We start from the raw sequence: 21,079 nt of genomic DNA, 5'->3' as shown, positions 1-21,079 counted from the left end.
AACACATATAAATTGAAAAATTAAAATAAAATCAGATAAAAAAAAGAATGAAATTTTAATAGGTTAAAAAAGGCAGAAAATTGGTTTTTAAAAGCTTAAAAAGCTTTAATCTACAAATGTTCCATATTATCTTTAACACATTAGGCATATTTGTAAAATACAAGACCCCATAATTATTAACGAAATCATACTACCTCAACCAAATAGCGAACAAACAATCATATCCCAAAGTGAAAACTACCTTCACAAAAATATAATTGATTTGCATGTCACTTAGCAATAACCAAAAATAGATTTGGTAGATAATTAAAAGATTTTGCAGCCAGATTCTAACCGCAGATTAATGCTCACATTTTAGGGTTTCAATCTTATGAACACTGCAACTGAGATAAGTGTATGTAGTCCAAGAGAAATTCCACAACAAATAATAATAATTACATGAAAAGATCTGTTCATCTGTCTCAATTTATATTTTATACAATGCTTTTAAGTAGCCTAGTTGGGCACCTCTTCACCACCAAACACCACCCTCTTTGTAATGATATATCCGATAACCAAACATTGCTTATCATATGCCTAAAAAGTTTATTTCTTCCATGAAAACTTACTATTTTCAAAACTTTAACAAATTCTCTCATTAACTAAACTCAAAGAAATATAGCATCAATAGGTGCCATCGTAATGCTGGGTTTTTTTTTTTTTTTTTCGGTGGAGACTCGAGGAAATCACTCCAATTCAAAAGTCAACTTATGATAGAATTTAACAGATAACATTGTATGCTCTCTATTTGTCATGCTGCTGCAGATCGATTTCCCAGGCCGAGGCCAACTGCAATAGAAGTTGATCTGGTGGCATACCTTCCCATTCCTCAGCTGTGTCAGCTGAGGAAGCTTCATGCAAATTCAGCAAGAGCTCTTTCTTAACTTCCATTGGAATCCCAAAGGTTTCGGGACCATTATCCAACACTATCTCCAACAACTGAATTATGACAATGAATTCAATATTTAAGCCTCAATGAAAGAAATAAAGCAGATAGAAGTAAAGCAAAGGCAGAACTGTTTTCAGCCTAAATATGACATTTTAACCGTCACATAAAATCATCATGAGATTTGATCTTGTGGCGCTTCTTGAATTTCTAAATAATTATAAATTAGTTAGTGAAATCCACAGATAATGGTATTTTATTGTTAAAATTATTTTTCTAAAGAAGATAGATCCACCAGTTTAGGCTCTGGAAAACTACTCAGGACTCCTATATCATCTGTCCCTACCTACTAAATTTGGGAAGTGGAAAGTGTGTTTATTTTGTTATTTTAAATGAGGGGAGAAAAGTTCTTATGACTAGCAACTTTGCATATTCTGGCTCAAAGAAAGGTAATCTAAACAGAAGTCATACCTGTTGAATCCAAGAGAAACAGATATCATGCAGGTTCTGGTCCAGCAAGAATTGTCCGATGGCAGGCATAATCTCACAAGCAATCTCATTTGAAAGTTGGTCAATTACAGGACCCGTTCTATCCATAAGTTTTACAAGCAAAAGATCATCTGCAGTGGATAACACTTCTGCGAAGGCCGAATCAATATCACCCACTTGAAGGGCATGCATTGCATTGCTCCAAGAAGTCCAGATGGCATCCCTATCTTGTCCAACATTGTCATCAGCCATAGCTTCTGCAGTCATTTCGGGGATTGCAACTCTTGTTGCTCGAGCTGTTCCGTTGTCCTCCCCAGCAACCCGAATCGCTTCCAAGGTAGCTTCATCCTTGGAAGCTTGCCAGACACTTCTTGCAGAAGGCCCCTCTCCAAGCCGAATGGGCAGTGCTGCTTTATCCCAAGCTCTCCTGCTGCCCCCTTGATCACCTTCAGGAACTGATTTTGGTGATCTCGCATCAACAGAACTACCACCAAAAGCCCTCCGTGTGGAAATCTGCCCATTTCTGGAAGCACCATACCCAGGAAAATCCCATCCCTCAGACGTGTCAGATCTCCAAGATGGCCCTCTTCCCCTCATACCTAATGCATTTCCATCTGCTTGAGAAAATCTTTCGCTAAATGGAGTACGTCCATCACCACCTCTTCCATATTTAGCAGTGGAATAGTCATTAAAACCATTATACTTGCTAGAAGGCCTACTGGACCCCTCAAACCCTGTGAAGTTACTACCTCTACGACCAGATGATATCGATAAATCACGTGACATGTCTTCAACAATTCTTTCTAGACCTCGAACTCTGTTCTCTAGTGTCACCATGCCATCATGAGATCCACCCATGAAATCCTGCAAAGTTTTAAAACATTTATCACTTAAAAATAACATATGCCAGAACTATAAATATATTTTTAGGCCATGTAGACCATACCTGCAGCATGTTCATCAAATGAACCTGTTGCCTTTCTAGCTGCAGTAGCTGCCTCTGGATGGCCAACCAGTTTCCCCTGTTATTGGAGAAGGATACTTCTGATTGACCGGCAAGATTTGAAGAACCCTCCCTTTGATCAATTTCAGTTCTATCATCAGTATCAAATGCTTTTGCCCTCAGTTCTTTTGCATTCATCCTCTTATCAGGTGCAAAATCATCAAAACTATGTTGTTTGGAATTTCTATCATTGCCTCTGTCTAACATGTGATTGGGGATGTTTCTCTCTTTTGAATCTTTAGCATTAGCCCCAGATTCCTCCTCATTGTTTGAGCTTGAAGAATTGAGACCTCTCCGAGGAAGAACTACTTCCACTGGCAAATCATCCGAACCCCTTCTTTCAAGTTTCTGGAAAAATTCTGGGTTTAATTCTTTATCACTTAAGGCAGGTGCTTTCTTTTTTAATATTACAACTGCTTTCTCTGAGATGCCAGCTGCTTTTGCTTTGCCAGTGGAATCCACATCTGAAGTACCTGCGGGCGACTCCTTTGCTGAAGGATCAATCTTCCTGTCCCCAAGATTTAATTTTGCACTTGTTTCTGGTAAAGGAGATGCACTAGATTTGTCACCATCTAAAGGACAAAAACAGTTGTCAGTAAGGTGAACAAAGACAAAGTGACTAAAAAATAGATTCTGGCAGACAATCCATATATACCTACCACCAGATACAGGCTTTGAATCATCAGGGGGTCCATCTCCTTTCCCTGCAATGTTTTTCCACAATTGCAATGCCTCCGTCATGCTGTCTCTCACAGGTTTTATCTGAATATCAGGAAAATGTTACTTACATACACAATATATTATGAAAAACAGAAAAAGAAATGCATCAGCTATTCTACCATGCTTGGACAAATAACCCTCAGCCGCATACATACAAGAGGCATACATAATACTATCATCACTGACACCTGCTAGCCCAGTAACACGACATTTACTAATTACTATAAACTTTCTGTGGGCAATACATTATTCATTTCATGATATTTAAAGAAGACACAATAGAATTCCAGCAATAAAATGAAGTCAATGAAAAAAATCTATTTTATAAGCTCCTGTATTGGTTTGAGGGCAACATGTGTCCATGTCATTATTAAAAGATTTCCTTCCTAGAAAATTTTTATTTTTTTAAAGAAAAAAAATGTAAGCAATGATAGCGTGGATCTTCTGTTCTGATCTTCAGAGAGAGGAGAGAGAGAAGAAATGGGATACCAAGAAGCAAGTTCAACAAGTTATGATAAGAAATTTCACTCAAATACCTTGTCAAACCGGCAATCCTCCAGTACTGCTACTGTCGATGCTGCTCCATCGGCAACCAAACCCCTAGAGTGCAGAGCCAAGGAACTTAACGCGTCAGCCGCTGCTTTACGTGTTGCCCAATCAGTACTGGTAAGGCAGTCATGAATGCTAGGAAGCAAGTGTTCCAAGCTTTGTGGTGTAATTGCTCCAACCTGCAATCAAAACTCAATTACTGCTCAGGTTTCGTACTAGATCTCTTCTCGTCTACAGGTACTTTTACTAGCATAATAGTTTGTTTATTCAATTTCATTAAATGAAGACAAGGACAGAATTAAAACAGGACTGAAAAGTTGGACAAATGCAACAAGAAATTGACAGATCCAAAATAAAAGAATATGAATATTTTTTGCACTGATCTCTACTTCATCCAGCTAAAGCTGATAAACAATGCCGCCAGATCTTCCAGTGCAGTTCATAAAACCCCATTCCAAACATAAGTCTCATTCGGCCATGTCAAACTGAATGTCTAACAATTTTTTCAGTTTTATATAATCCTATGAATCAAGTATAACAAATAAACACTACATTCTCGCCTATCTGCCCAAACATACCCTTTGGTCTGTAGCTGAATGTCAGCCTTAAAATATAAACCCTAAGTTCCAAACACAATTGACCAACAACTACAACTACTACTAAACTAAGCCATTTCCCCACTATCTAAGTTCAGATTCAAGAATCAAATGAGACCATTGCATTCTATCATAAACCATTATTGCATACAAGCAATTAAATCCAAGTTATTTATACCAATTTTCAAAAACAGGGTTGAGGGACAACAAAAAGGCACTCCAAACTCCACAATTTAGATCAATCAACACATTCACCTACACCATTTCATTTCATTTTATTCCAAGTTCATCTAAAAACAATGGCTCAAAACTCAAAAGAGGCAATGTGGCAAACCTGCGACAAGCTGGAAACAACAGGCAAGATTGCAGCCTTCGCCAAGAAATTAGGGCTTCCAAGCAGCTTACAGATCCTCGGACAAATCTTCTGGAACGCCGGCACCAGCACCCCACCACCACCACCACCGCCGGCGGCAGATTCCACCATCTTCGCCAAACAAGCCGCGGCACCAGCCTGAACTCCCTTGTTCTGCTCTCCCATCGCCTCAAACAACGGCCTCACAAACAACGCCACAACCGAACCAACTCCAGCACCATTATCACCACCACCATTACCATTGCCATTGCTTCCTCCTCTCAAATACTGAGCGGCAAGTGCTCCAACTGCCTCACGGCACGCCTCACGGATGCCGGAATCAGCGTCCTTGAGGCGGCGAACGACGGCAGCGAGGATCTTCGTAAGGTGAGGAACGGCGGCGTCGGGATGGGAAGCGCAAACGAAGGTGAGGAGGCGGAGAGAGTCTTTCTTGACGGCGGGTTTAGGGTCAGCTGATGCGGCGTCGTATAGGGAGTTGAGTATCATTGGAATTGATTCAGGGGAGAGGGTCAAAATGGTCTTTTCGAGGTCTTCAATTGCGATCTGGTGTGTGTCTCGGTCCGAGAGCTTGGAAATGGATGTTAGGATCCTCTGCTTGAGTTCCACCATAGCAAGGTGGGTAGATAGAGAGGAAGCATTTGTTGTTGTTGTTGAAGGCGTTGAAGAAGAAGAGTGTGAGTGTGGTGTTTTTGATGCAGAGTGTTGTTGTTGAGAGGGTTTTGTTGTGGGTTTAGAGGTTCGAGTATGAGTCTGGGAACTCATTGTTTTTGTGTGTAGTTTCAAATGCAATGTTGGTGAATGGAGTCTCAGAGTTTTTGGAGGGTGGGTTAGGTTGCTTTGGTGAGAGTGAAAGGAAAAGCTCAACCGTTATTCTAGATCTAGGAGCATGAAGAAGAAGGCGAAGATGAGCGTGGTAGTGCGTGACCTGAGTGAGGGAAAAAGGATACAAGGTTGAGTTTTTTTGAAAAAAATGATCATCATAACAGTTAAGAGGGACATCAATTTGAATAAACAAATCTTTAGAACTGTTTCATTTTAAATTCATTTTTACAATATACTTACTTACTATATCCTATCTTATATTCTTCTGTTTCACTAATAATGAGTTTATTATTGCTAATAGACTTTTTCTCTAATTATTTTTTAAATAATAAATTTAAAAATTAATTAGATACAATAATACACGATTAATCATTTATGTAAAATTATTTTATAATAATAATGTATGAAGATAAAATATTCTTCGTAATTAGTTAATTAATTTATCAAATTTATTATTTTTAGTGATTAGTTTACTAGCATATATCAAAGAATATAACATTTGTTTGGGCTTAGTTATCATCACCATCAACATTATAATTGTAATCTTTGCTTTGGAATTCTTTTTCAATAATATTTTTTCCCTTTTGTTTATGTGAATTGCAAGGGAAGGGATATGAGGAAATTTTAGGTATCTTTGATGGGCCCGTTTGTCTACTATATTACCTAAATACTCTCTTTTAGAATTTAGATTTAGAAGGGGGCCAGGAAACAAATTAACCTCGGTTTAGTTTAATATAAAAGATTCCATTACTTAGATCCAACCAATGTATCTATTGGGCCTAATGAGATCATACACTTTTTTTCATTCAACCCGACCCGGCCCAGTAAACAAGAATTCCCATCGATTAAGAGAAGGAGGAAAGAATAAGAACCCTTTCTAAACCCTGTCTTCTTCTTCTTCTTCTTCTTCTTCGTAGCGGCAAAAGGAACGAAAGTACCGAACCCATAAAACTTGAACCATAAACACAATGGCTCCCTTCTTGTTCGAACCCCAAAGCGACGAAGAGATCGAACACTCCGAAGAAGAAGAAGCATCCGAACCAGAATCAGAACCAGGATCCGAACCGGAAGAATCAGAAGGAGAAGAAGAAGAAGACGAACAAGAAGCTTCTAGAATCTCAAAGGAGAAGAAGAAGAAGAAAACACAGTCTCCGTGGGACTTCGCCAAGTACACTGAGTCAGTTGCGGAGGAGCACGCTCGCCGGAGTACAACCTCCGTTGACGAAAAAATCTCCAAAGCATTAAAACAGCGCTCAACACCTCTCGCGGTTCCTTCGCAAAACAACGACGTTGACGACTCATCAGATTCCGAACCTGATAAACAGGTAAAACTAGCTCACACTTTTTTTTCATTATTTAAATGAAGGTTTCAAGGACAACTTTCTCCCTAGCTTATTTAGCTGATTCATGGCAGAATAAAATGCTTTTTATTTTTAATTCCTTGTTTCAAGATATTGTCTTATAGGCTCAAGTTGAATCATGACAGAAAAATAAGTGCTTATTTGTTTAATTTTTTTTTTAAATTGTTTTTAATATTTGATTGAAAAAAGGAACTTATTTGTTTGTGTTTTCTTTTTTAATTGATTGGACTTGTTTAGGAAGATTATAGACCAGATGAAGAAGATGAAGAGGAGGGCAATGCGGGTGATAGCAAGTCCTTTTTCGCTCCTTCTGATGGAGCATCTTTCCATGCGGATTCGTTCTTGCAGCTTCATTTGTCACGGCCTTTGCTCAGGGCTTGTGAGGCCTTGGGGTATGCTAAACCAACGCCAATTCAGGTTTGCTTTTACCTTGTGTTATTGTTTGTCTTTGAATCTTTACATTTTGATTATGTGGTTTTTGTTACTAATTTACTCTTGCGAGGCTTGCATATACTTACACTCATAAATTCATCATAATCCATTGTGCGGTTGTATGTTTGCAACTCTATCTTGAATGGTATTAGAATCCCTAGATGAATCAACCTTAGACTTCGATGTGTGAACAGTCTCCAAGTACAAAACATGTGCAAGTAGCCACTATCGTCACTTTTATTTGTTGTATGATTTCATGCTTTGTCGAACACTAGAAAAATTTACTTTGTTCTTGGGTTTGAATGATGGTAGGCAGCTTGTATACCATTGGCGTTAAATGGTCGTGATATATGTGGAAGTGCCATTACTGGGTCAGGAAAGGTAGTGCTTCTTTTTCTGTTCTTGGGATGATTGTTACCTTCTGACACTATCCACTTTTCTTTTCTTGGTAACTGAGTTGTTGTATCGTCTGTGTTTTAATGCAGACAGCTGCATTTGCACTTCCCACATTAGAGAGGTTGTTGTTCCGTCCTAAACGCATGCATGCAATAAGGGTCCTTATTCTTACACCAACCAGAGAGTTAGCAGTACAGTAAGTATTTTCTTATTTGTTTATGGACCACTTTTGTAACTAGATGGATCGAAGTGAACATTGTTTTTGGTTTTCTGTCATCAAATGACAAATGTATTCATATAATAAAGTGGTTTCTCTTGTAATATTAAATACGATCTCATCAATTCTCATATTAAGGCTAAGGGCATGCTTTGTAGTTTGTTAAAAAATCATCAGTTTAGTTAATTATAATGAATCAAGTACTTGTGGTAGAAGGTTATAGATGTAAAATATGGTAGCGCCTTTTTTAATATATATATGTAATCTTTCTAAATATATTTATTCCTGATTTTTTTGGCAGAGTTCACAGTATGATAGAGAAGCTTGCTCAATTTACTGATATTAGATGTTGCCTGGTTGTTGGGGGTTTGTCAACGAAGGTTTGATTCTGGTTTCTTCATGATGTTGTAATTTCATATGCTTACTGTTAGGGCAAATAGAGGTCATCTGCACTCCTGTATGATGTTGAGGTACCTGTTTGGAAAAATATCAATAGCCTGGTTGCTTTTTCTATAATTCTGAAAAATGTCATGGGCCATTCCTGTTAGTTTGACATGAATAATCAATTATGGGTTTCAACTGAGAGTTTCTTTCCTGCTACACTGCTGGAAGTGTATTACGTTAATATAAAAGACATGTAATTCTGCAATGCATTTGATAACCAAATAGTTAATGATTTCATTTTTGGTGCTTTTTTCACGTTTTGCCTTTGTATGTTTCTAATTATGTTTGAAGGAGGATAATGCAATATGCCTTTTATTGGTTTTAAATATTTCCCTATTATAGAGTTAGTTGGTGAGGCAAACTGTGTACTCTGCTATTATACCTTAGAAGCGGTCATTTATTTTTTCTAGGTGCAAGAAGCCGCTTTGAGATCAATGCCAGACATTGTCGTTGCAACCCCAGGACGTATGATAGACCATTTACGTAATTCTATGTCAGTGGATTTGGATGATCTTGCTGTGCTAATCCTTGATGAGGCGGATCGTCTTTTAGAGCTTGGATTTAGTGCTGAAATTCATGAACTTGTATGTTTTACTAGGATCAACAATGCAATGATCACTAAATCCAAATATCATTTTAAATTTTAATTGCTTTCAGTTTTTGGAAGAAAATGTCAAAACAGTTGGTTATTTAATAGGTTCGCATGTGTCCCAAGAAAAGGCAGACAATGCTATTTTCAGCAACAATGACTGAGGAGGTTGATGACCTTATTAAGTTGTCCCTAACAAAACCCGTGCGTCTTTCTGCTGATCCGTCTGCTAAACGGCCTGCAGCCTTGACTGAGGAGTAATTTCTTCATTCTCTTTCCCTTTATATTTAATAATAATTTCATCATTCATTTCCATCCACTTCTGTACTCTATACTATGGTAGTTGGCTCTATATGTCATATTCACGCTCCTGTGGAATATATTCTTTTCCCCCTAATACTGATTATGCAAATTATCAATTTATCATGTGAAACTCATTTCAAGTTAGCACAGTTTTATATTTGAGTGGAGAGTGGAGACCCTTAAATCCTGTTAACTGTTGTTTTCCTTTTTCAGGGTGGTTAGGATACGAAGATTGCGTGAAGCAAATCAGGAAGCAGTTCTTCTTGCAATGTGCTCCAAAACTTTTACTTCTAAAGTTATCATCTTCAGGTTATATTCATTTTCCCTGCTTATTTGAATAATAGTTTTCTTGGTACATGTAGTTTATTTAATTGTTAGCGATATTGACTATAATCTGGCGTTGAATTCGCTTCTCCAGTATTCATATCAATGGAGAAGGCTGCTCTAAAGTGACATTATCCATATGTAGATTAATAGTTACTGTGTGTGAAGTGTGAACCACTGGTGATTAGTCATCCATTCAGTTATTTCAATGTATAAATGATGGTTCTTCCTCCATTTGGAACATGTTTATGAAAAAATAAACCAAAAATCTTTATTCCCACCTTTTAGATTTAAGTATACTTCCTAGCTCCTTCATTTGCTCTGACTTCATTCTGCTAGTCTTATTTTCTCTAACTTGTTGATTATCTATCATCTCTACGTACAGTGGAACAAAGCAAGCTGCACATAGGTTGAAGATTATATTTGGATTAGCTGGTCTGAAAGCTGCTGAACTTCATGGAAATCTTACTCAAGCCCAGCGCCTTGAAGTATGTTTCTTAAATTAATAAATTGGCAGTAAGGTTTGCTTAATATTTATATTTGTGTTATGCTAAGATTTTTTTGCTTATGATTGATAGGCTTTGGAACAATTCAGGAAGCAAGAAGTTGACTTTTTGATTGCAACTGATGTGGCTGCTCGTGTAAGAATCAATTAAAGTTCATTTTTCTTTTATTTGGCTATTAGTCCCACATTAGTATTAATCATTCCGTTGCCTTGTCTGTACCCTTTATATTGGGACACATTGTAAGGATAGTGAACTTGCTTCAGTTAGATAGAAACATCCAAAGTTGTCATAGTGTCTTATTAGCTTTTTCCTTTGGAATTTTGGATATATATTTGACCCCTGTCAACGTATTTTACTTATAGGGCCTTGACATCATAGGTGTCCAAACAGTTATCAACTATGCATGTCCTCGCGATCTTACCAGGTAGAGTCTGTGATTCATGTTGTTGTCAACTCTGCTTTTGATGAATAAAATTTTGACATGTTTCATGTGTTACAACTCTCGTTTTGCATCCTTCAGTTTGTTTCGCTTACCTTAATTGTTACTTATTACAATATCTCATGCTGGTCTAATGGTCTTGCCTTTAACATCATTTTATTCTCTCTCTGTGTCTCCTGTTAACTTTAATCAATACCTTTTTTCTGAAGCTATGTTCATCGAGTGGGTCGTACAGCAAGAGCTGGCCGAGAAGGATGCGCCATCACATTTGTGACTGATAATGACCGGTCACTTCTAAAAGCAATTGTGAGTTTCTTTCCCATGATTGTTAATTTTTTACTCCTCTTTTTCAGCTTAGTTTCATAATTTCTTCCTGTCTTCCTTTTAAGATAGTATAGTTATGCAAGCTGATGCGTGATCTTAATACTAGTTATTTGGATGTTCCTAGTTGAATACCTTACTGATTCTTTGCATAGACAGAATTGAAGTAGAAACTAAAAGAGTAAAAAGAAAGTCGGTGATTTTTATTATCCTTTTTATAATCTCTGTTAAAGCTGGTTTTCAATTGATTAGGCAAAGAGAGCTGGTTCAAAGCTGAAGAGCCGAATTGTAGCAGAACAATCCATACATAAATGGTCTCATATAATTGAGCAATTGGAGGATCAAATTGCAGAAGTACTTGAAGAAGAGAGGTTTTTGATTGTTAATGGTTCTCTTATTTTAACTACTGTACTGTATTTTTACATCTCAAATTCTCAAATTTTCTTTTTTTTGGGGTCCAGGGAAGAAAGAGCCCTAAGAAAAGCTGAAATGGAGGCCACAAAGGTATAGATCAGTGATTCGTTGTTTTGTTTGCTTGGAGTTCTGGGATGCCTTGGATTACAATTCTGTGTGTTCACTTCACATTATTGTTTAAGAAATAGTACTTCCTAATAGTAGTATTGTATTATGTGGCTTTGAACCTTCCATTCACACACTGCATTTTCTCATTCAAAAGATTTACCATTCAAATATAATCATGTTCTTATAAAATGGGCAGGCTGAAAACTTGATTGCTCATAAGGAAGAGATCTTTTCCCGCCCCAAAAGAACTTGGTTTGTAACAGAGACAGAAAAGAAGGTTGCTGCAAAAGCAGCAAAGGTAAAATTTCTTGTTTCATTGTTGTGATATTCCTCAAATTACAAGCAATTAGTTTTCCCTTTTTTGTGAGGTCATTATAATGCATTTTAATAGGGTTGGCTCTTTCCCTTCTATTAAATTGTTTCTTATCAGGCATCTATTAATAACGACAAGAGTTCTGGAAAGGTAATAAGTGCTCAGGAAGCCGAAGACCTCAAAATGAAGGAAAAGAGGAAGCGGGAGCGAGAGGTAAGGAGGGGACCCCCTATTTTGCATGCAGCTTTTTTATTATTGTACCTATTAGGATATATATTCAAACTTGTTTCCATGCATTATTCAGTAATTGCATGATGGATTTTTAACCAATGCAGAAAAATTTACCGAGAAAGAAGCGTAGAAAATTGGAAGCGGCTAGAGAGATGTTGGAAGATGAAGGAGATGATGACAAACCAGAAGTATGCACTTCCTGTTTGCATTTAAGGTTGTAATTTAATTCGTATTCCTTAACCTCTGTTGAACTTTAATACATGAACTGCAGGCTAAGGGGGCAAATAAGAAAGAAAAGGGTGGACTTTCACTTGTTGATGTCGCTTATCGACGAGCAAAAGCAGTGAAGGCTGTCAAGAAGGCAATGGATTCAGGCAAGATCGTGAAGAAGAACAAAAAGAATACCAATCGTCCTTCACATAAGTCGTCTTCAAGGACACAGGAGATGCAGGAGCTATTCCAGGCTGACATGAAGGACAAAAAGCCGAAAAGAAGAGGTGCTGGAGCAGGAAAGAAATCTAAGAGTTCGTTCAAGAGCAAGTCAAGGTATTTACTATTTATTCAAATCAAATCCCATATCTTACATCTGATTAGTTTCATCTTGGTTGAGTCATAAAGTATTAACTTCTTTCTAACGTTGGTAGTTTTTCTGCATCCTGATTTATACTTGCTTTCAATATCTCATTCAAATTCTTTTTCAGGTACAAGCGCAGGTAGTTTGAGGCTAACGATCCTTATTAAAAAATGTGTTAATGGAATGAAAATGCACCTGCAATGCAAGACCTTATTGTTAATCTGACATGGGTGCAAAGGCATAAGACTTGTACCATATCCAGTCACCAATGGAGGTGATTAAATGAGCAGCTCCTACCACTTGTGAGTTTTAATTGTTGCCTTTTGGTGCTTTTGTGTTACCATGATGACTGGTGGATAATGAATGTGAGAAGTTAACAATCACATCTCCCATACCCTTTTGTGAGTTTCGATTGTTGTATCATGTGAACTTCATTCATGACCCAATTTGAGTTGTGGTTCATAGCTAAATATTTATAGTTGCTCAATTTTGTAATTCAAGAATCGAATTCTAAATTTATGAATAGAGATTATTCATTGCTAAATATTTAGTACTTGGAATGATAAGGTAGGAGTCAAATGGATTTGATTTGAACTATTAGTTTGATCTTCTGTTTGGAATTATGGATAACAGATATTACAATGTATATAGAAGTTAATAATTTTCTGAGTATATACCCAAATAGGTCCCTAAGAAATTTTGCATCCGACGTTTTCGTCCACAAGAAGTTTTTATTACAGGGGTCCTTGAACTTTACAAAAGTAAGACATATAAGTCATTTTATCGCACTTTTAAGGACCTATTTGTCCAAGTAAAAACAACGGGTTTAACTATAGTAGAGATTTATATGTCCTATTTTTGTAAAGTTCAATGACCTCGATGTAATAAAATTTTCTTGAGGATGAAAACCTTCGACACAATTTTTAGGAATCTATTTGGGTATATACTCTAATTTTCTTGACACAAAAAATCCATTTGTTGAATATAATGTCCACTAATTTATATCAACCATGTTACTAGCTGCACACAAAACTTCATGAGATATTAAAGCTCACATGATATGTTTAATGATATCTCACATTCCTAGTAGAACATCGCATGTAATATCACGATATTAATTATCATAAGCAACACTAGTTTTAATTTAGTTTGGGAGAACATCGCATGTAACAATCGGTTTCTTAAAATATGTAATCTGCATTAAAGAAACGCGTCATATTTGTTGGGATGAGAAATCTATCCATTTTACATCTGATACAATTGTAATCTCATGGTTGGACAAAAAAATAAGAATAAAAACAAAAACAAGACAATAATAAAAAAAATAGGAGACTATAACATGTTGATTGTGGTTTCATTCACATAAAATATAATATCAAAAGCAAAAAAAGGGGGTAGTTTGATAGAAAAATCTCTTATTATTATTGGCTTTTCAGTTTTTCCTCAACTCAAATTGTTGGAGAAAAACTAATTAGTTATGAATTTTGTTGTGGTGGTTAATAAGACAGTTAGGTAGTTATAAGTGTTATGGCTAATTTTGGCTATGATGAATCACTCAAAAAATCTTCTCTCTTTTTCTTCATTCTCAAGACCAATTGTAAAATACAAATTCTGTTCTCATCCCCACCTAATGAAACTAAAAGTAAATATCCTTATCCAATGATGAACTAAAAATTTGAAAGAAAAAAAACTATTATCTATTAATTATATCGAATTATCAATTGCTTTCAACAAGTTATTCACTAATTTCTATTAAACGAAATCTTTTTCTATCCAACTTTTAACTCTCCATGATTAACCCAAGCTATATGTAGATTTAATTGTCTTAGGATGTAAATTCTAATTTATTTTTAACTCATAATATTGATGTTATCGAGCCATTTGAATATAGTTTAGTTGGGTGTGGATACATTATATATTATCACCATTTTTAATATATATTTTATGATGATAATTTGTTTAATAATGATTAATTTTTATTATACACTTTAAGTAGTTGTATTAAAAAGTCTAATAAAAAAAATATTCAGCAACAATATAAAATCCTCTTCTATCTTTCAATCGCTTTTTGTTCTCTGAAGATGAATAAGAGAGCTCAAATTAAAATGATTTAAAAAAAAAAGTTAAAAGCACGTGGAAATTTGATTTGAAAATTAACCTCGCCGTACCACACCTACAATGAACCCGACAGGGTTCAAAATGAAAATAATGACAAAACTTTTGTCCAAAGTTGGAGGATTAGATATGATTTTGTCTGTTTAGTTGAATTTTAAACTTTAAGTAAATTAATATAAATAAATAAATAAATAATATTTTTGTTTGGAGCCTATGTGGTCCAAAAAAAAGTTGCCTAAAACAAAGGGAAGTTTCACATTCTTGCATTTAATGCCAACTTCCCTAAGCACACAGGTCTTTGCAAAAAAGATTACAACTTTATAATAATGTTGAGAAAAATATTATCTGGGTTTGTTTCAAATCTGCAACTTTGAAACTATGGAGCTGTGAATTTCTGAACTGCAATGCTTGTAGGTAACATAACCTAGCTTTCTTTTCATTTTCCTTTGAATATTATTAACTGTATTACATTCTGCATCTAAAAATTTATGACATTTCTGCTGTGTAATAATTTTTGAAGCTATTTGATTAAGTTGAAGTTAGTGGTTTTGCAATTCTTGTAGTATTTTTGTTTTTTTTTGTTTTTTGTGATTATAGTGTTTTTCTGCTTTCTAGATCAGTTGCATTTCCTTTTTATTTCATTTTTCTTTAAAAATTGTTATTTCCCCATTTCTTTTCTTTTTCACGTTGGACTCAGTTGCTTAAAGATAATAAGTTGTTGATATTACTCTCAGCCTCATATTATGTATGGTTGTAGTAAGAACATCATGCATTCTGAAATAAATCTTATCTTTTTTTTTTTTTCTGCTTAGTTCATTAAGTTTTGGTGTTTCCGGAAAATTGGTTTGCTTATCCTTGGTTTGTATTTAAAAGAAGAAGAAAAAAAAAAGATGTAGTAGTTAAGTGTGGCAGAGATGATACATGATAGGGCTCAATGGCATCATTTGATCATGTAGCCGACCCTACCTAGTGGGATAAGGTTTGTTGTTGTTGTGGTATTAGTTAAGTGAGCATTACTATTTGAACCAGTTTATTCATTTCTGATTTCACTGATTGTTCATCTATTGTTGATTTAATGCTGCAACAATGGCAATTTTTTTAGCCCTTTTTCCCCTAAACCACTAGTAATATGATACAACAACAACAACAAAAACAACAAAGTCTTGTCATATTAGGTGAGGTCGGCTACATAAATCAAATGATGTCATTAAGTTTTATCATGTATTATGTCTACCGAGAAACCGTTTACATGTAGATCTCGTTTGACCATCTTATGGATGGTCTTTTTGGGTCTTCCTCTGCCTTTTACCCCTTGTCCATCTTCCATCTCATTCACCTTTCTGATTGGGTGCTCTGGCGATCTTCTTCTCACATGTCCAAACCACCTGATACGCGATTCTACTCTAACTCTCTCTCTCTTATATCTTCGTTCCTTATTCTATCCAATCGCGTATGACCAGTAATATGATAGATTAAAAAAGAAAAAAAAGAACTGCAGCCTGGGCACAAGCATTCCATGTTAACGCAGGTCCGGGAAAAGGTCGCACCAAAGGATGAAATGGTAGGTTGTAGGCAGCCTTTGATAATTGTATCTGTGGCTAATTCTATGGCTTGAACAATGACTTATCAAAATCAACTAATTTGACTCGAGTCGGGCTGGTATTGGCTATGGAGTAAAACCTTGCCCTTTTTTCTATACACAATACTTGAATTCAAGACTCAGTTAAGGGAAACAAGTATAGATCACATGAACAAACCAATCATTGGTTCTTGTTATAGCACTTTTTTTGAATTTTTTCAATCTTACATTGTAAAATTGATTATTCTAATTACTTACTAATTTAGTGAAAAATCTGATCATAGCAGGACAGTGAAGTGGGAATCTCCATTTCAAAAACATTGAGCATTTTGGATCTTTTATTGAAAGCTAATAGGAAGAAGATAAGGCACAATCAATGGAAGGTATCAAGATCAAGAATGGAGAAGAACAAATCAAAGTAGGAACTACAGGCACAATCAGTTCACTGATGATGAAAGAATTGGATCAAAACTCTGCTGCACCAAACCAGCAGATACCTTCTTCGCTAAGTAAGCCTCAACAACTCTCAACTTCGGTTGCAGCCGCAAATCCTGGGAAACAACTACAACCAAGGAAGTCATTAGATGAAGCCAGCAGCAGCGGAAGCTCTGGGATTTCCTCGAAAACAAGACTCAATGGTAGGCATAATAGACATCGAATACCAATGCTAAATTCGGATGGTTTTCCGGCTGAGAGAACTTCGATTAAGCATAGAAATAATAAGAAGAGATCCAACATTGTTGAAGTGGTGGACATTAAATGTGGCCATCCCAATAAAGCTTGGGGTAATCCTATTTCGAATTCGCTCAAGAAGCTCGGATTCTCAAAGCTTTCGGAGAGCATTGTCTAAAAGTTGAAGCCCCAATTTGTCTGATAGAGAAGCTTGCAACACTTTGTCTGAGACCAATACTGATTGATGTGATTCGAGCCGGCTAAAGTACTCGATTTCTTGCTTTTTAAGAAACCCAAATATTCCTATGGTGCCTATAATTTTGCAAGGAGGAAATTCAGCAATTTCTGTTATGTAAAGGAGAATGAAGAGTCTTCTGATTGAGGAAGGGTGGAGCATGCAGATTGTAAGGCATTTTCTTAGGTTTGGTGACATTTAGTTTCATATGAACTTGCCAATTTATGTTCATAAATTGTGGCAATCTGAATTATGTAACTTTGTGGCAACACATTGCTTCCAAAACAGGTGTTAGTGTCATAATTTACAAAATACAATGAAAGTTTACGTTTAGATTTATAATAAAAAACACTTTATATATACTAAAATTCGGCTGCCAATTCAGGCATTATATATTTTTATGTATTTATATATATTTATTATGTATTTTTTTCAGCTAAATAATTAACTATCAAAATAACAAAACGTTTGACAGACGAATAGTTAAACTTTTTTACAGTAATATAATAAAAAAAAAGTATAAGATTCCAAATATGTATTCGGACGGTAGTTAATTGAAAACTACTTTTTAAAATTTGATTTTAAATTTTAGGGACAATTTTGTATACAATAAAAAATTGAAAACGAAAAAAATTTTTAATTTATATTTTAAAGATCAAAATTATATTTAATCCTAATTTTATATCTCTATATATCTATTTTATAAGCCTTTAAACAAAAACTACATATTAACTGGAAAAAAAAAACTACAAGAGTGACATTATTAATAGAAAATTTGAAATTCTTCTATAGATAAGTAAACAAAGACAAAAGCTAAAGAAAATAACAATAACAATAAGCTAAGAGAGACTAAATGGCAACATAGAAAATAAGCTAAATTAAGAGACTCTTCTTCTTCTTTTATTTTATTAAACTTTTTATATTTACATAGAATATTAAACTAAATCGAAACAAGCCAAATCATAACATTACTACTATATAAAACAAACTATTATTAATAGCGGTTAATAATGGGTCCTATAATAATTAAAGTGGATATACAAAGAATAACCAAAAACGTAGCTAAATACTAAATAATTAAACAAATAATTAAGAAGAAAAAGATGATGAATAATTTAACTATGAGTGGAGCCACCACCACCCCTACATCGATTAATGGCATTGCAGCCACGGTTGTAATGGTTGGCAGGAGGACCCGGTCTACAATTTTTTGTGGTATTATCATTTTTCGAGCATAGAATTCCATTCCTCTTTAATACATCGTTTCCTATCACCTTCTTCATTGATTCAAATATCTCCATGTTGCTCTTTGAATCTATCTCAAATTCCTTCTTTGCTTCCATGCACTCTCCTATCGTCCCATTGCATGATAACGAAGGTATAGTCTTCGTCATCATGCGCATTCCAGCCACTGTCACCGTCATGGTGGCTATGCAAGCGATAATAAGACTTAAGTGAAGTGAGTAATTCTTGTTGGCCATTATATTATTATTGACTTACGAGTAGAAATAAAAATTAAGAATATTATTGATTAAGTATGACAACGGTTAATACCAATATTTATAATGAAATACATTGGTATGTCTAAATCGGATACTAAATCTCATTATTAATTTGAGATACATTCTATTTTTATTTTAATAATTATAAAATCTGAATATAGTTACATGTAATAACTGTTTTATGGATATGTACGTGGTATCACCATTCCGGTGCTAGTCCTAGTCATTAGAATGAGATAATAATCGAGATTATCTTAATTAGTTATTTAAGATATCATATATACTCATTATTCTAGAGAATTAAATATAAGTTATTTTTTAATTCACGTATTTCACAGTAGATTAAAACTAATCTTGATATATTAGGAGTGTAGAGAATATGTATATATTTTATCTTAATAACTTAGACAACAAGTAACAAATATTATTTGAGGAATAATGGATAAAATATTATCCACAATATATTATAGGAAACTACATATAGAATTATTATTTGATTGAGATTTAGTATAATTCAAAATATATCTTTTTTAAGATTTGGTATGATTTTAGATGCGATCATACATTATTTCTTCATTCAATCTTCTATTATCTACAAATTTTAATTCGCTGCAAAATTTAATGTGCCCAAATACGAGAAACAGGGTCTGTGTCTAGACAACAAAACCCCATAACAACATTTTCAAGCCTTAAATTTTTAAAAGCTAATTGTTTAAATTACATTTAAATCAAAATAAAATCTTCATTCGTGCTTATGGGCACAAAAAATTAAATTAATGTATAATAGGTTGTCTAAACTCTAACGTAGGAGATATGCCAAGGACGATTCGATGTCCGGTTTATCTTTACCCTTTCATAACGTTGGTCATGTTTATTCACACATACACATAACTACTTTATAAAATTAATCTCTTAAATTAAATTCTCTATTAAATCCCATATAATAATTGTCAATTTTGTGATTCTCTTCTTTCTTTTCTGTTTTTTTTTTAGTTTAATTTATATACAGAAAAAATTCAGATATAGATAATTTTGCGTAAAATTAATAATTAAAATCTGTTAAAAATCAAATGTGTTAAATTATTTAATAATTTTTAACTATTAATTTTATATAAAATAGATAACATTTCGTTTTAAGTTCTAATTACTTCTTATGTTTTTCGATTTCTAAATTTGGGCCTAATATGGGAGAGTTCTTTTTGTTTTTATATTTTATATTTATTGTGGTTATTAATTCTATTATAATTTAGAACAATTTATTTAAATTTTTAGAATACGTATTACATATTTACATTTTTTTCTTATATTGGATTAATATTTAAACTAATATTAACTAATTTTTTGTTATATCACTTTTTATTTTTTTCGCTAAATATATTAGCCACTATTATTTTTGATACTTACTTTAATAAAAATATTAAAAATATTTTTATATAAAAATCTTTGTTTAAAAATAAGACTTATTTTTGTAGTTATATTTTAAATAAAAGTAATATTTTTATAATATATTAAAATTAAATTCTCCAATTTATTATCTAATTATTAAAATAAAGTATCTTTTTATAAAAAAGATTGTAAAATTTTTATTGGAGTATCACTAATTTTTTTATATAGAAAAAATAAAAAGAAGGCTGAGAAAAAGATAAATATTTAAAATAGTAACCTAACGTCTAAGCGTTTAAACAAAAACTACAAGAGTGACATTATTAATAGAAATTCTTCTATGGATAAGTAATCAAAGATAAAAGCTAAAGAAAATAACAATAACAGTAAGCTAAGAAAGACTAAATGGTAACATAGAAAACAAGCTAAATTAAAAGACTCTTCTTCTTTTATTTTATTAAATTTTTTATTTAGATAGAATATTAAACTAAATCGAAACAAACGAAATCATAACATTACTACTATATAAAACAAATTTCTACTAATAACTGTTAATAATGGGTCCTATAATAATAATTAAAGTGTATATACAAAAAAAAATTATAAATTAAACCTAGTTAGATAGCTAAATAAATAATTAAGAAGAAGAAGATGAATAATTTAACCATGGGCAGAGCCACCACCACCATCCCTGCATCGATTAAAGGCATTACAACCACGGTTGTAACGGTTGGCAGGAGGACCCGAACTACAATTCTTGATAGTATTATCATTCTTTGAACATGGAATTCCATCCCTCTCTATTGCACCGTTCCCTATAACTTTTTTCATTGATTCAAATATCTTTATGTTGCTCTCTGAATCCATCTTAAATTCCTTCTTTGCTTTCATGCACTCTCCTATCGTCCCATTGCAAGATGATAAAGGTATAGTTTTCGTCATCATGCAGCATTCCGGCCACTGTCACCATCATAGTGGCGATGCAAGCCACGATAAGAGCTAAGTGAAGTGAGTAATTTTTATTGACCATTGTATTACTATTGACTTATTATTAGTAGAAATAAAGATTAAGAATATTGTTGATCATGACAAAATTATTATGCTTAATACCGGTATTTATAATAAAATATTGATGTGTATAAAT

General features: G+C 34.1%; 3 protein-coding genes across 7 annotated transcripts; 2 read left to right on the top strand and 1 right to left on the bottom strand.

Moving 5' to 3' along the window:
• Positions 1–320: 320 nt before the first annotated feature.
• Positions 321–5,591, bottom strand: LOC130947757 (microtubule-associated protein TORTIFOLIA1-like). Its single transcript, XM_057876493.1, has 6 exons — positions 4,617–5,591; positions 3,674–3,865; positions 3,077–3,179; positions 2,361–2,989; positions 1,397–2,278; positions 321–978 (listed from the first exon to the last, which is right to left on the bottom strand). The coding sequence occupies exons 1-6, from the start codon at positions 5,415–5,417 to the stop codon at positions 784–786; spliced, it is 2,802 nt and encodes a 933-aa protein (XP_057732476.1). The 5' UTR covers positions 5,418–5,591; the 3' UTR covers positions 321–783.
• Positions 5,592–6,370: 779 nt separating this feature from the next.
• Positions 6,371–12,996, top strand: LOC130943942 (DEAD-box ATP-dependent RNA helicase 28). Its single transcript, XM_057872040.1, has 19 exons — positions 6,371–6,802; positions 7,076–7,255; positions 7,583–7,651; positions 7,756–7,862; positions 8,185–8,263; positions 8,738–8,911; positions 9,025–9,173; positions 9,433–9,528; positions 9,929–10,031; positions 10,122–10,184; positions 10,412–10,473; positions 10,698–10,794; positions 11,062–11,180; positions 11,271–11,313; positions 11,528–11,629; positions 11,762–11,857; positions 11,980–12,063; positions 12,147–12,421; positions 12,577–12,996. Exons 1-19 carry the CDS (start codon positions 6,446–6,448, stop codon positions 12,590–12,592), a joined length of 2,271 nt encoding a protein of 756 aa, XP_057728023.1. The 5' UTR covers positions 6,371–6,445; the 3' UTR covers positions 12,593–12,996.
• A 1,848-nt stretch (positions 12,997–14,844) lies between these two features.
• LOC130943439 (uncharacterized) lies at positions 14,845–17,335 on the top strand. 5 transcript variants are annotated; one of them, XM_057871346.1, is made up of 2 exons: positions 14,845–14,974; positions 16,431–17,335. In XM_057871346.1, exon 2 carries the CDS (start codon positions 16,520–16,522, stop codon positions 16,991–16,993), a length of 474 nt encoding a protein of 157 aa, XP_057727329.1. In that variant the 5' UTR covers positions 14,845–14,974; positions 16,431–16,519; the 3' UTR covers positions 16,994–17,335. The 5 variants fall into 5 exon arrangements, with proteins under 5 accessions (XP_057727329.1, XP_057727300.1, XP_057727314.1 ...); XM_057871317.1 differs by having other exon boundaries at positions 14,857–14,978; XM_057871331.1 differs by having other exon boundaries at positions 14,858–14,974; positions 16,428–17,335.
• The last annotated feature ends 3,744 nt before the right edge of the window (positions 17,336–21,079 follow it).

The sequence above is a fragment of the Arachis stenosperma genome, chromosome 1 (assembly GCF_014773155.1).
Source record: "Arachis stenosperma cultivar V10309 chromosome 1, arast.V10309.gnm1.PFL2, whole genome shotgun sequence".
Taxonomy (NCBI): Eukaryota; Viridiplantae; Streptophyta; class Magnoliopsida; order Fabales; family Fabaceae; genus Arachis; species Arachis stenosperma.
Note: the sequence above shows the minus strand (reverse complement) of the source record. Positions and strands in the feature narration are given on the sequence as shown.

Coding starts and splice junctions, on each gene's coding strand:
- LOC130947757 (XM_057876493.1), bottom strand. CDS start 5,417: ATGAGTTCCCAGACTCATACTCGAACCTCTAAACCCACAACAAAACCC. Junction 3,866..4,616: donor TTGTTTCCAGCTTGTCGCAG/GTTTGCCACATT, acceptor TTTTGATTGCAG/GTTGGAGCAATTACACCACA. Junction 979..1,396: donor GTTTCTCTTGGATTCAACAG/GTATGACTTCTG, acceptor GTCATAATTCAG/TTGTTGGAGATAGTGTTGGA.
- LOC130943942 (XM_057872040.1), top strand. CDS start 6,446: ATGGCTCCCTTCTTGTTCGAACCCCAAAGCGACGAAGAGATCGAACAC. Junction 10,185..10,411: donor CAACTGATGTGGCTGCTCGT/GTAAGAATCAAT, acceptor TTTTACTTATAG/GGCCTTGACATCATAGGTGT. Junction 11,858..11,979: donor AGAGGAAGCGGGAGCGAGAG/GTAAGGAGGGGA, acceptor TAACCAATGCAG/AAAAATTTACCGAGAAAGAA.
- LOC130943439 (XM_057871346.1), top strand. CDS start 16,520: ATGGAAGGTATCAAGATCAAGAATGGAGAAGAACAAATCAAAGTAGGA.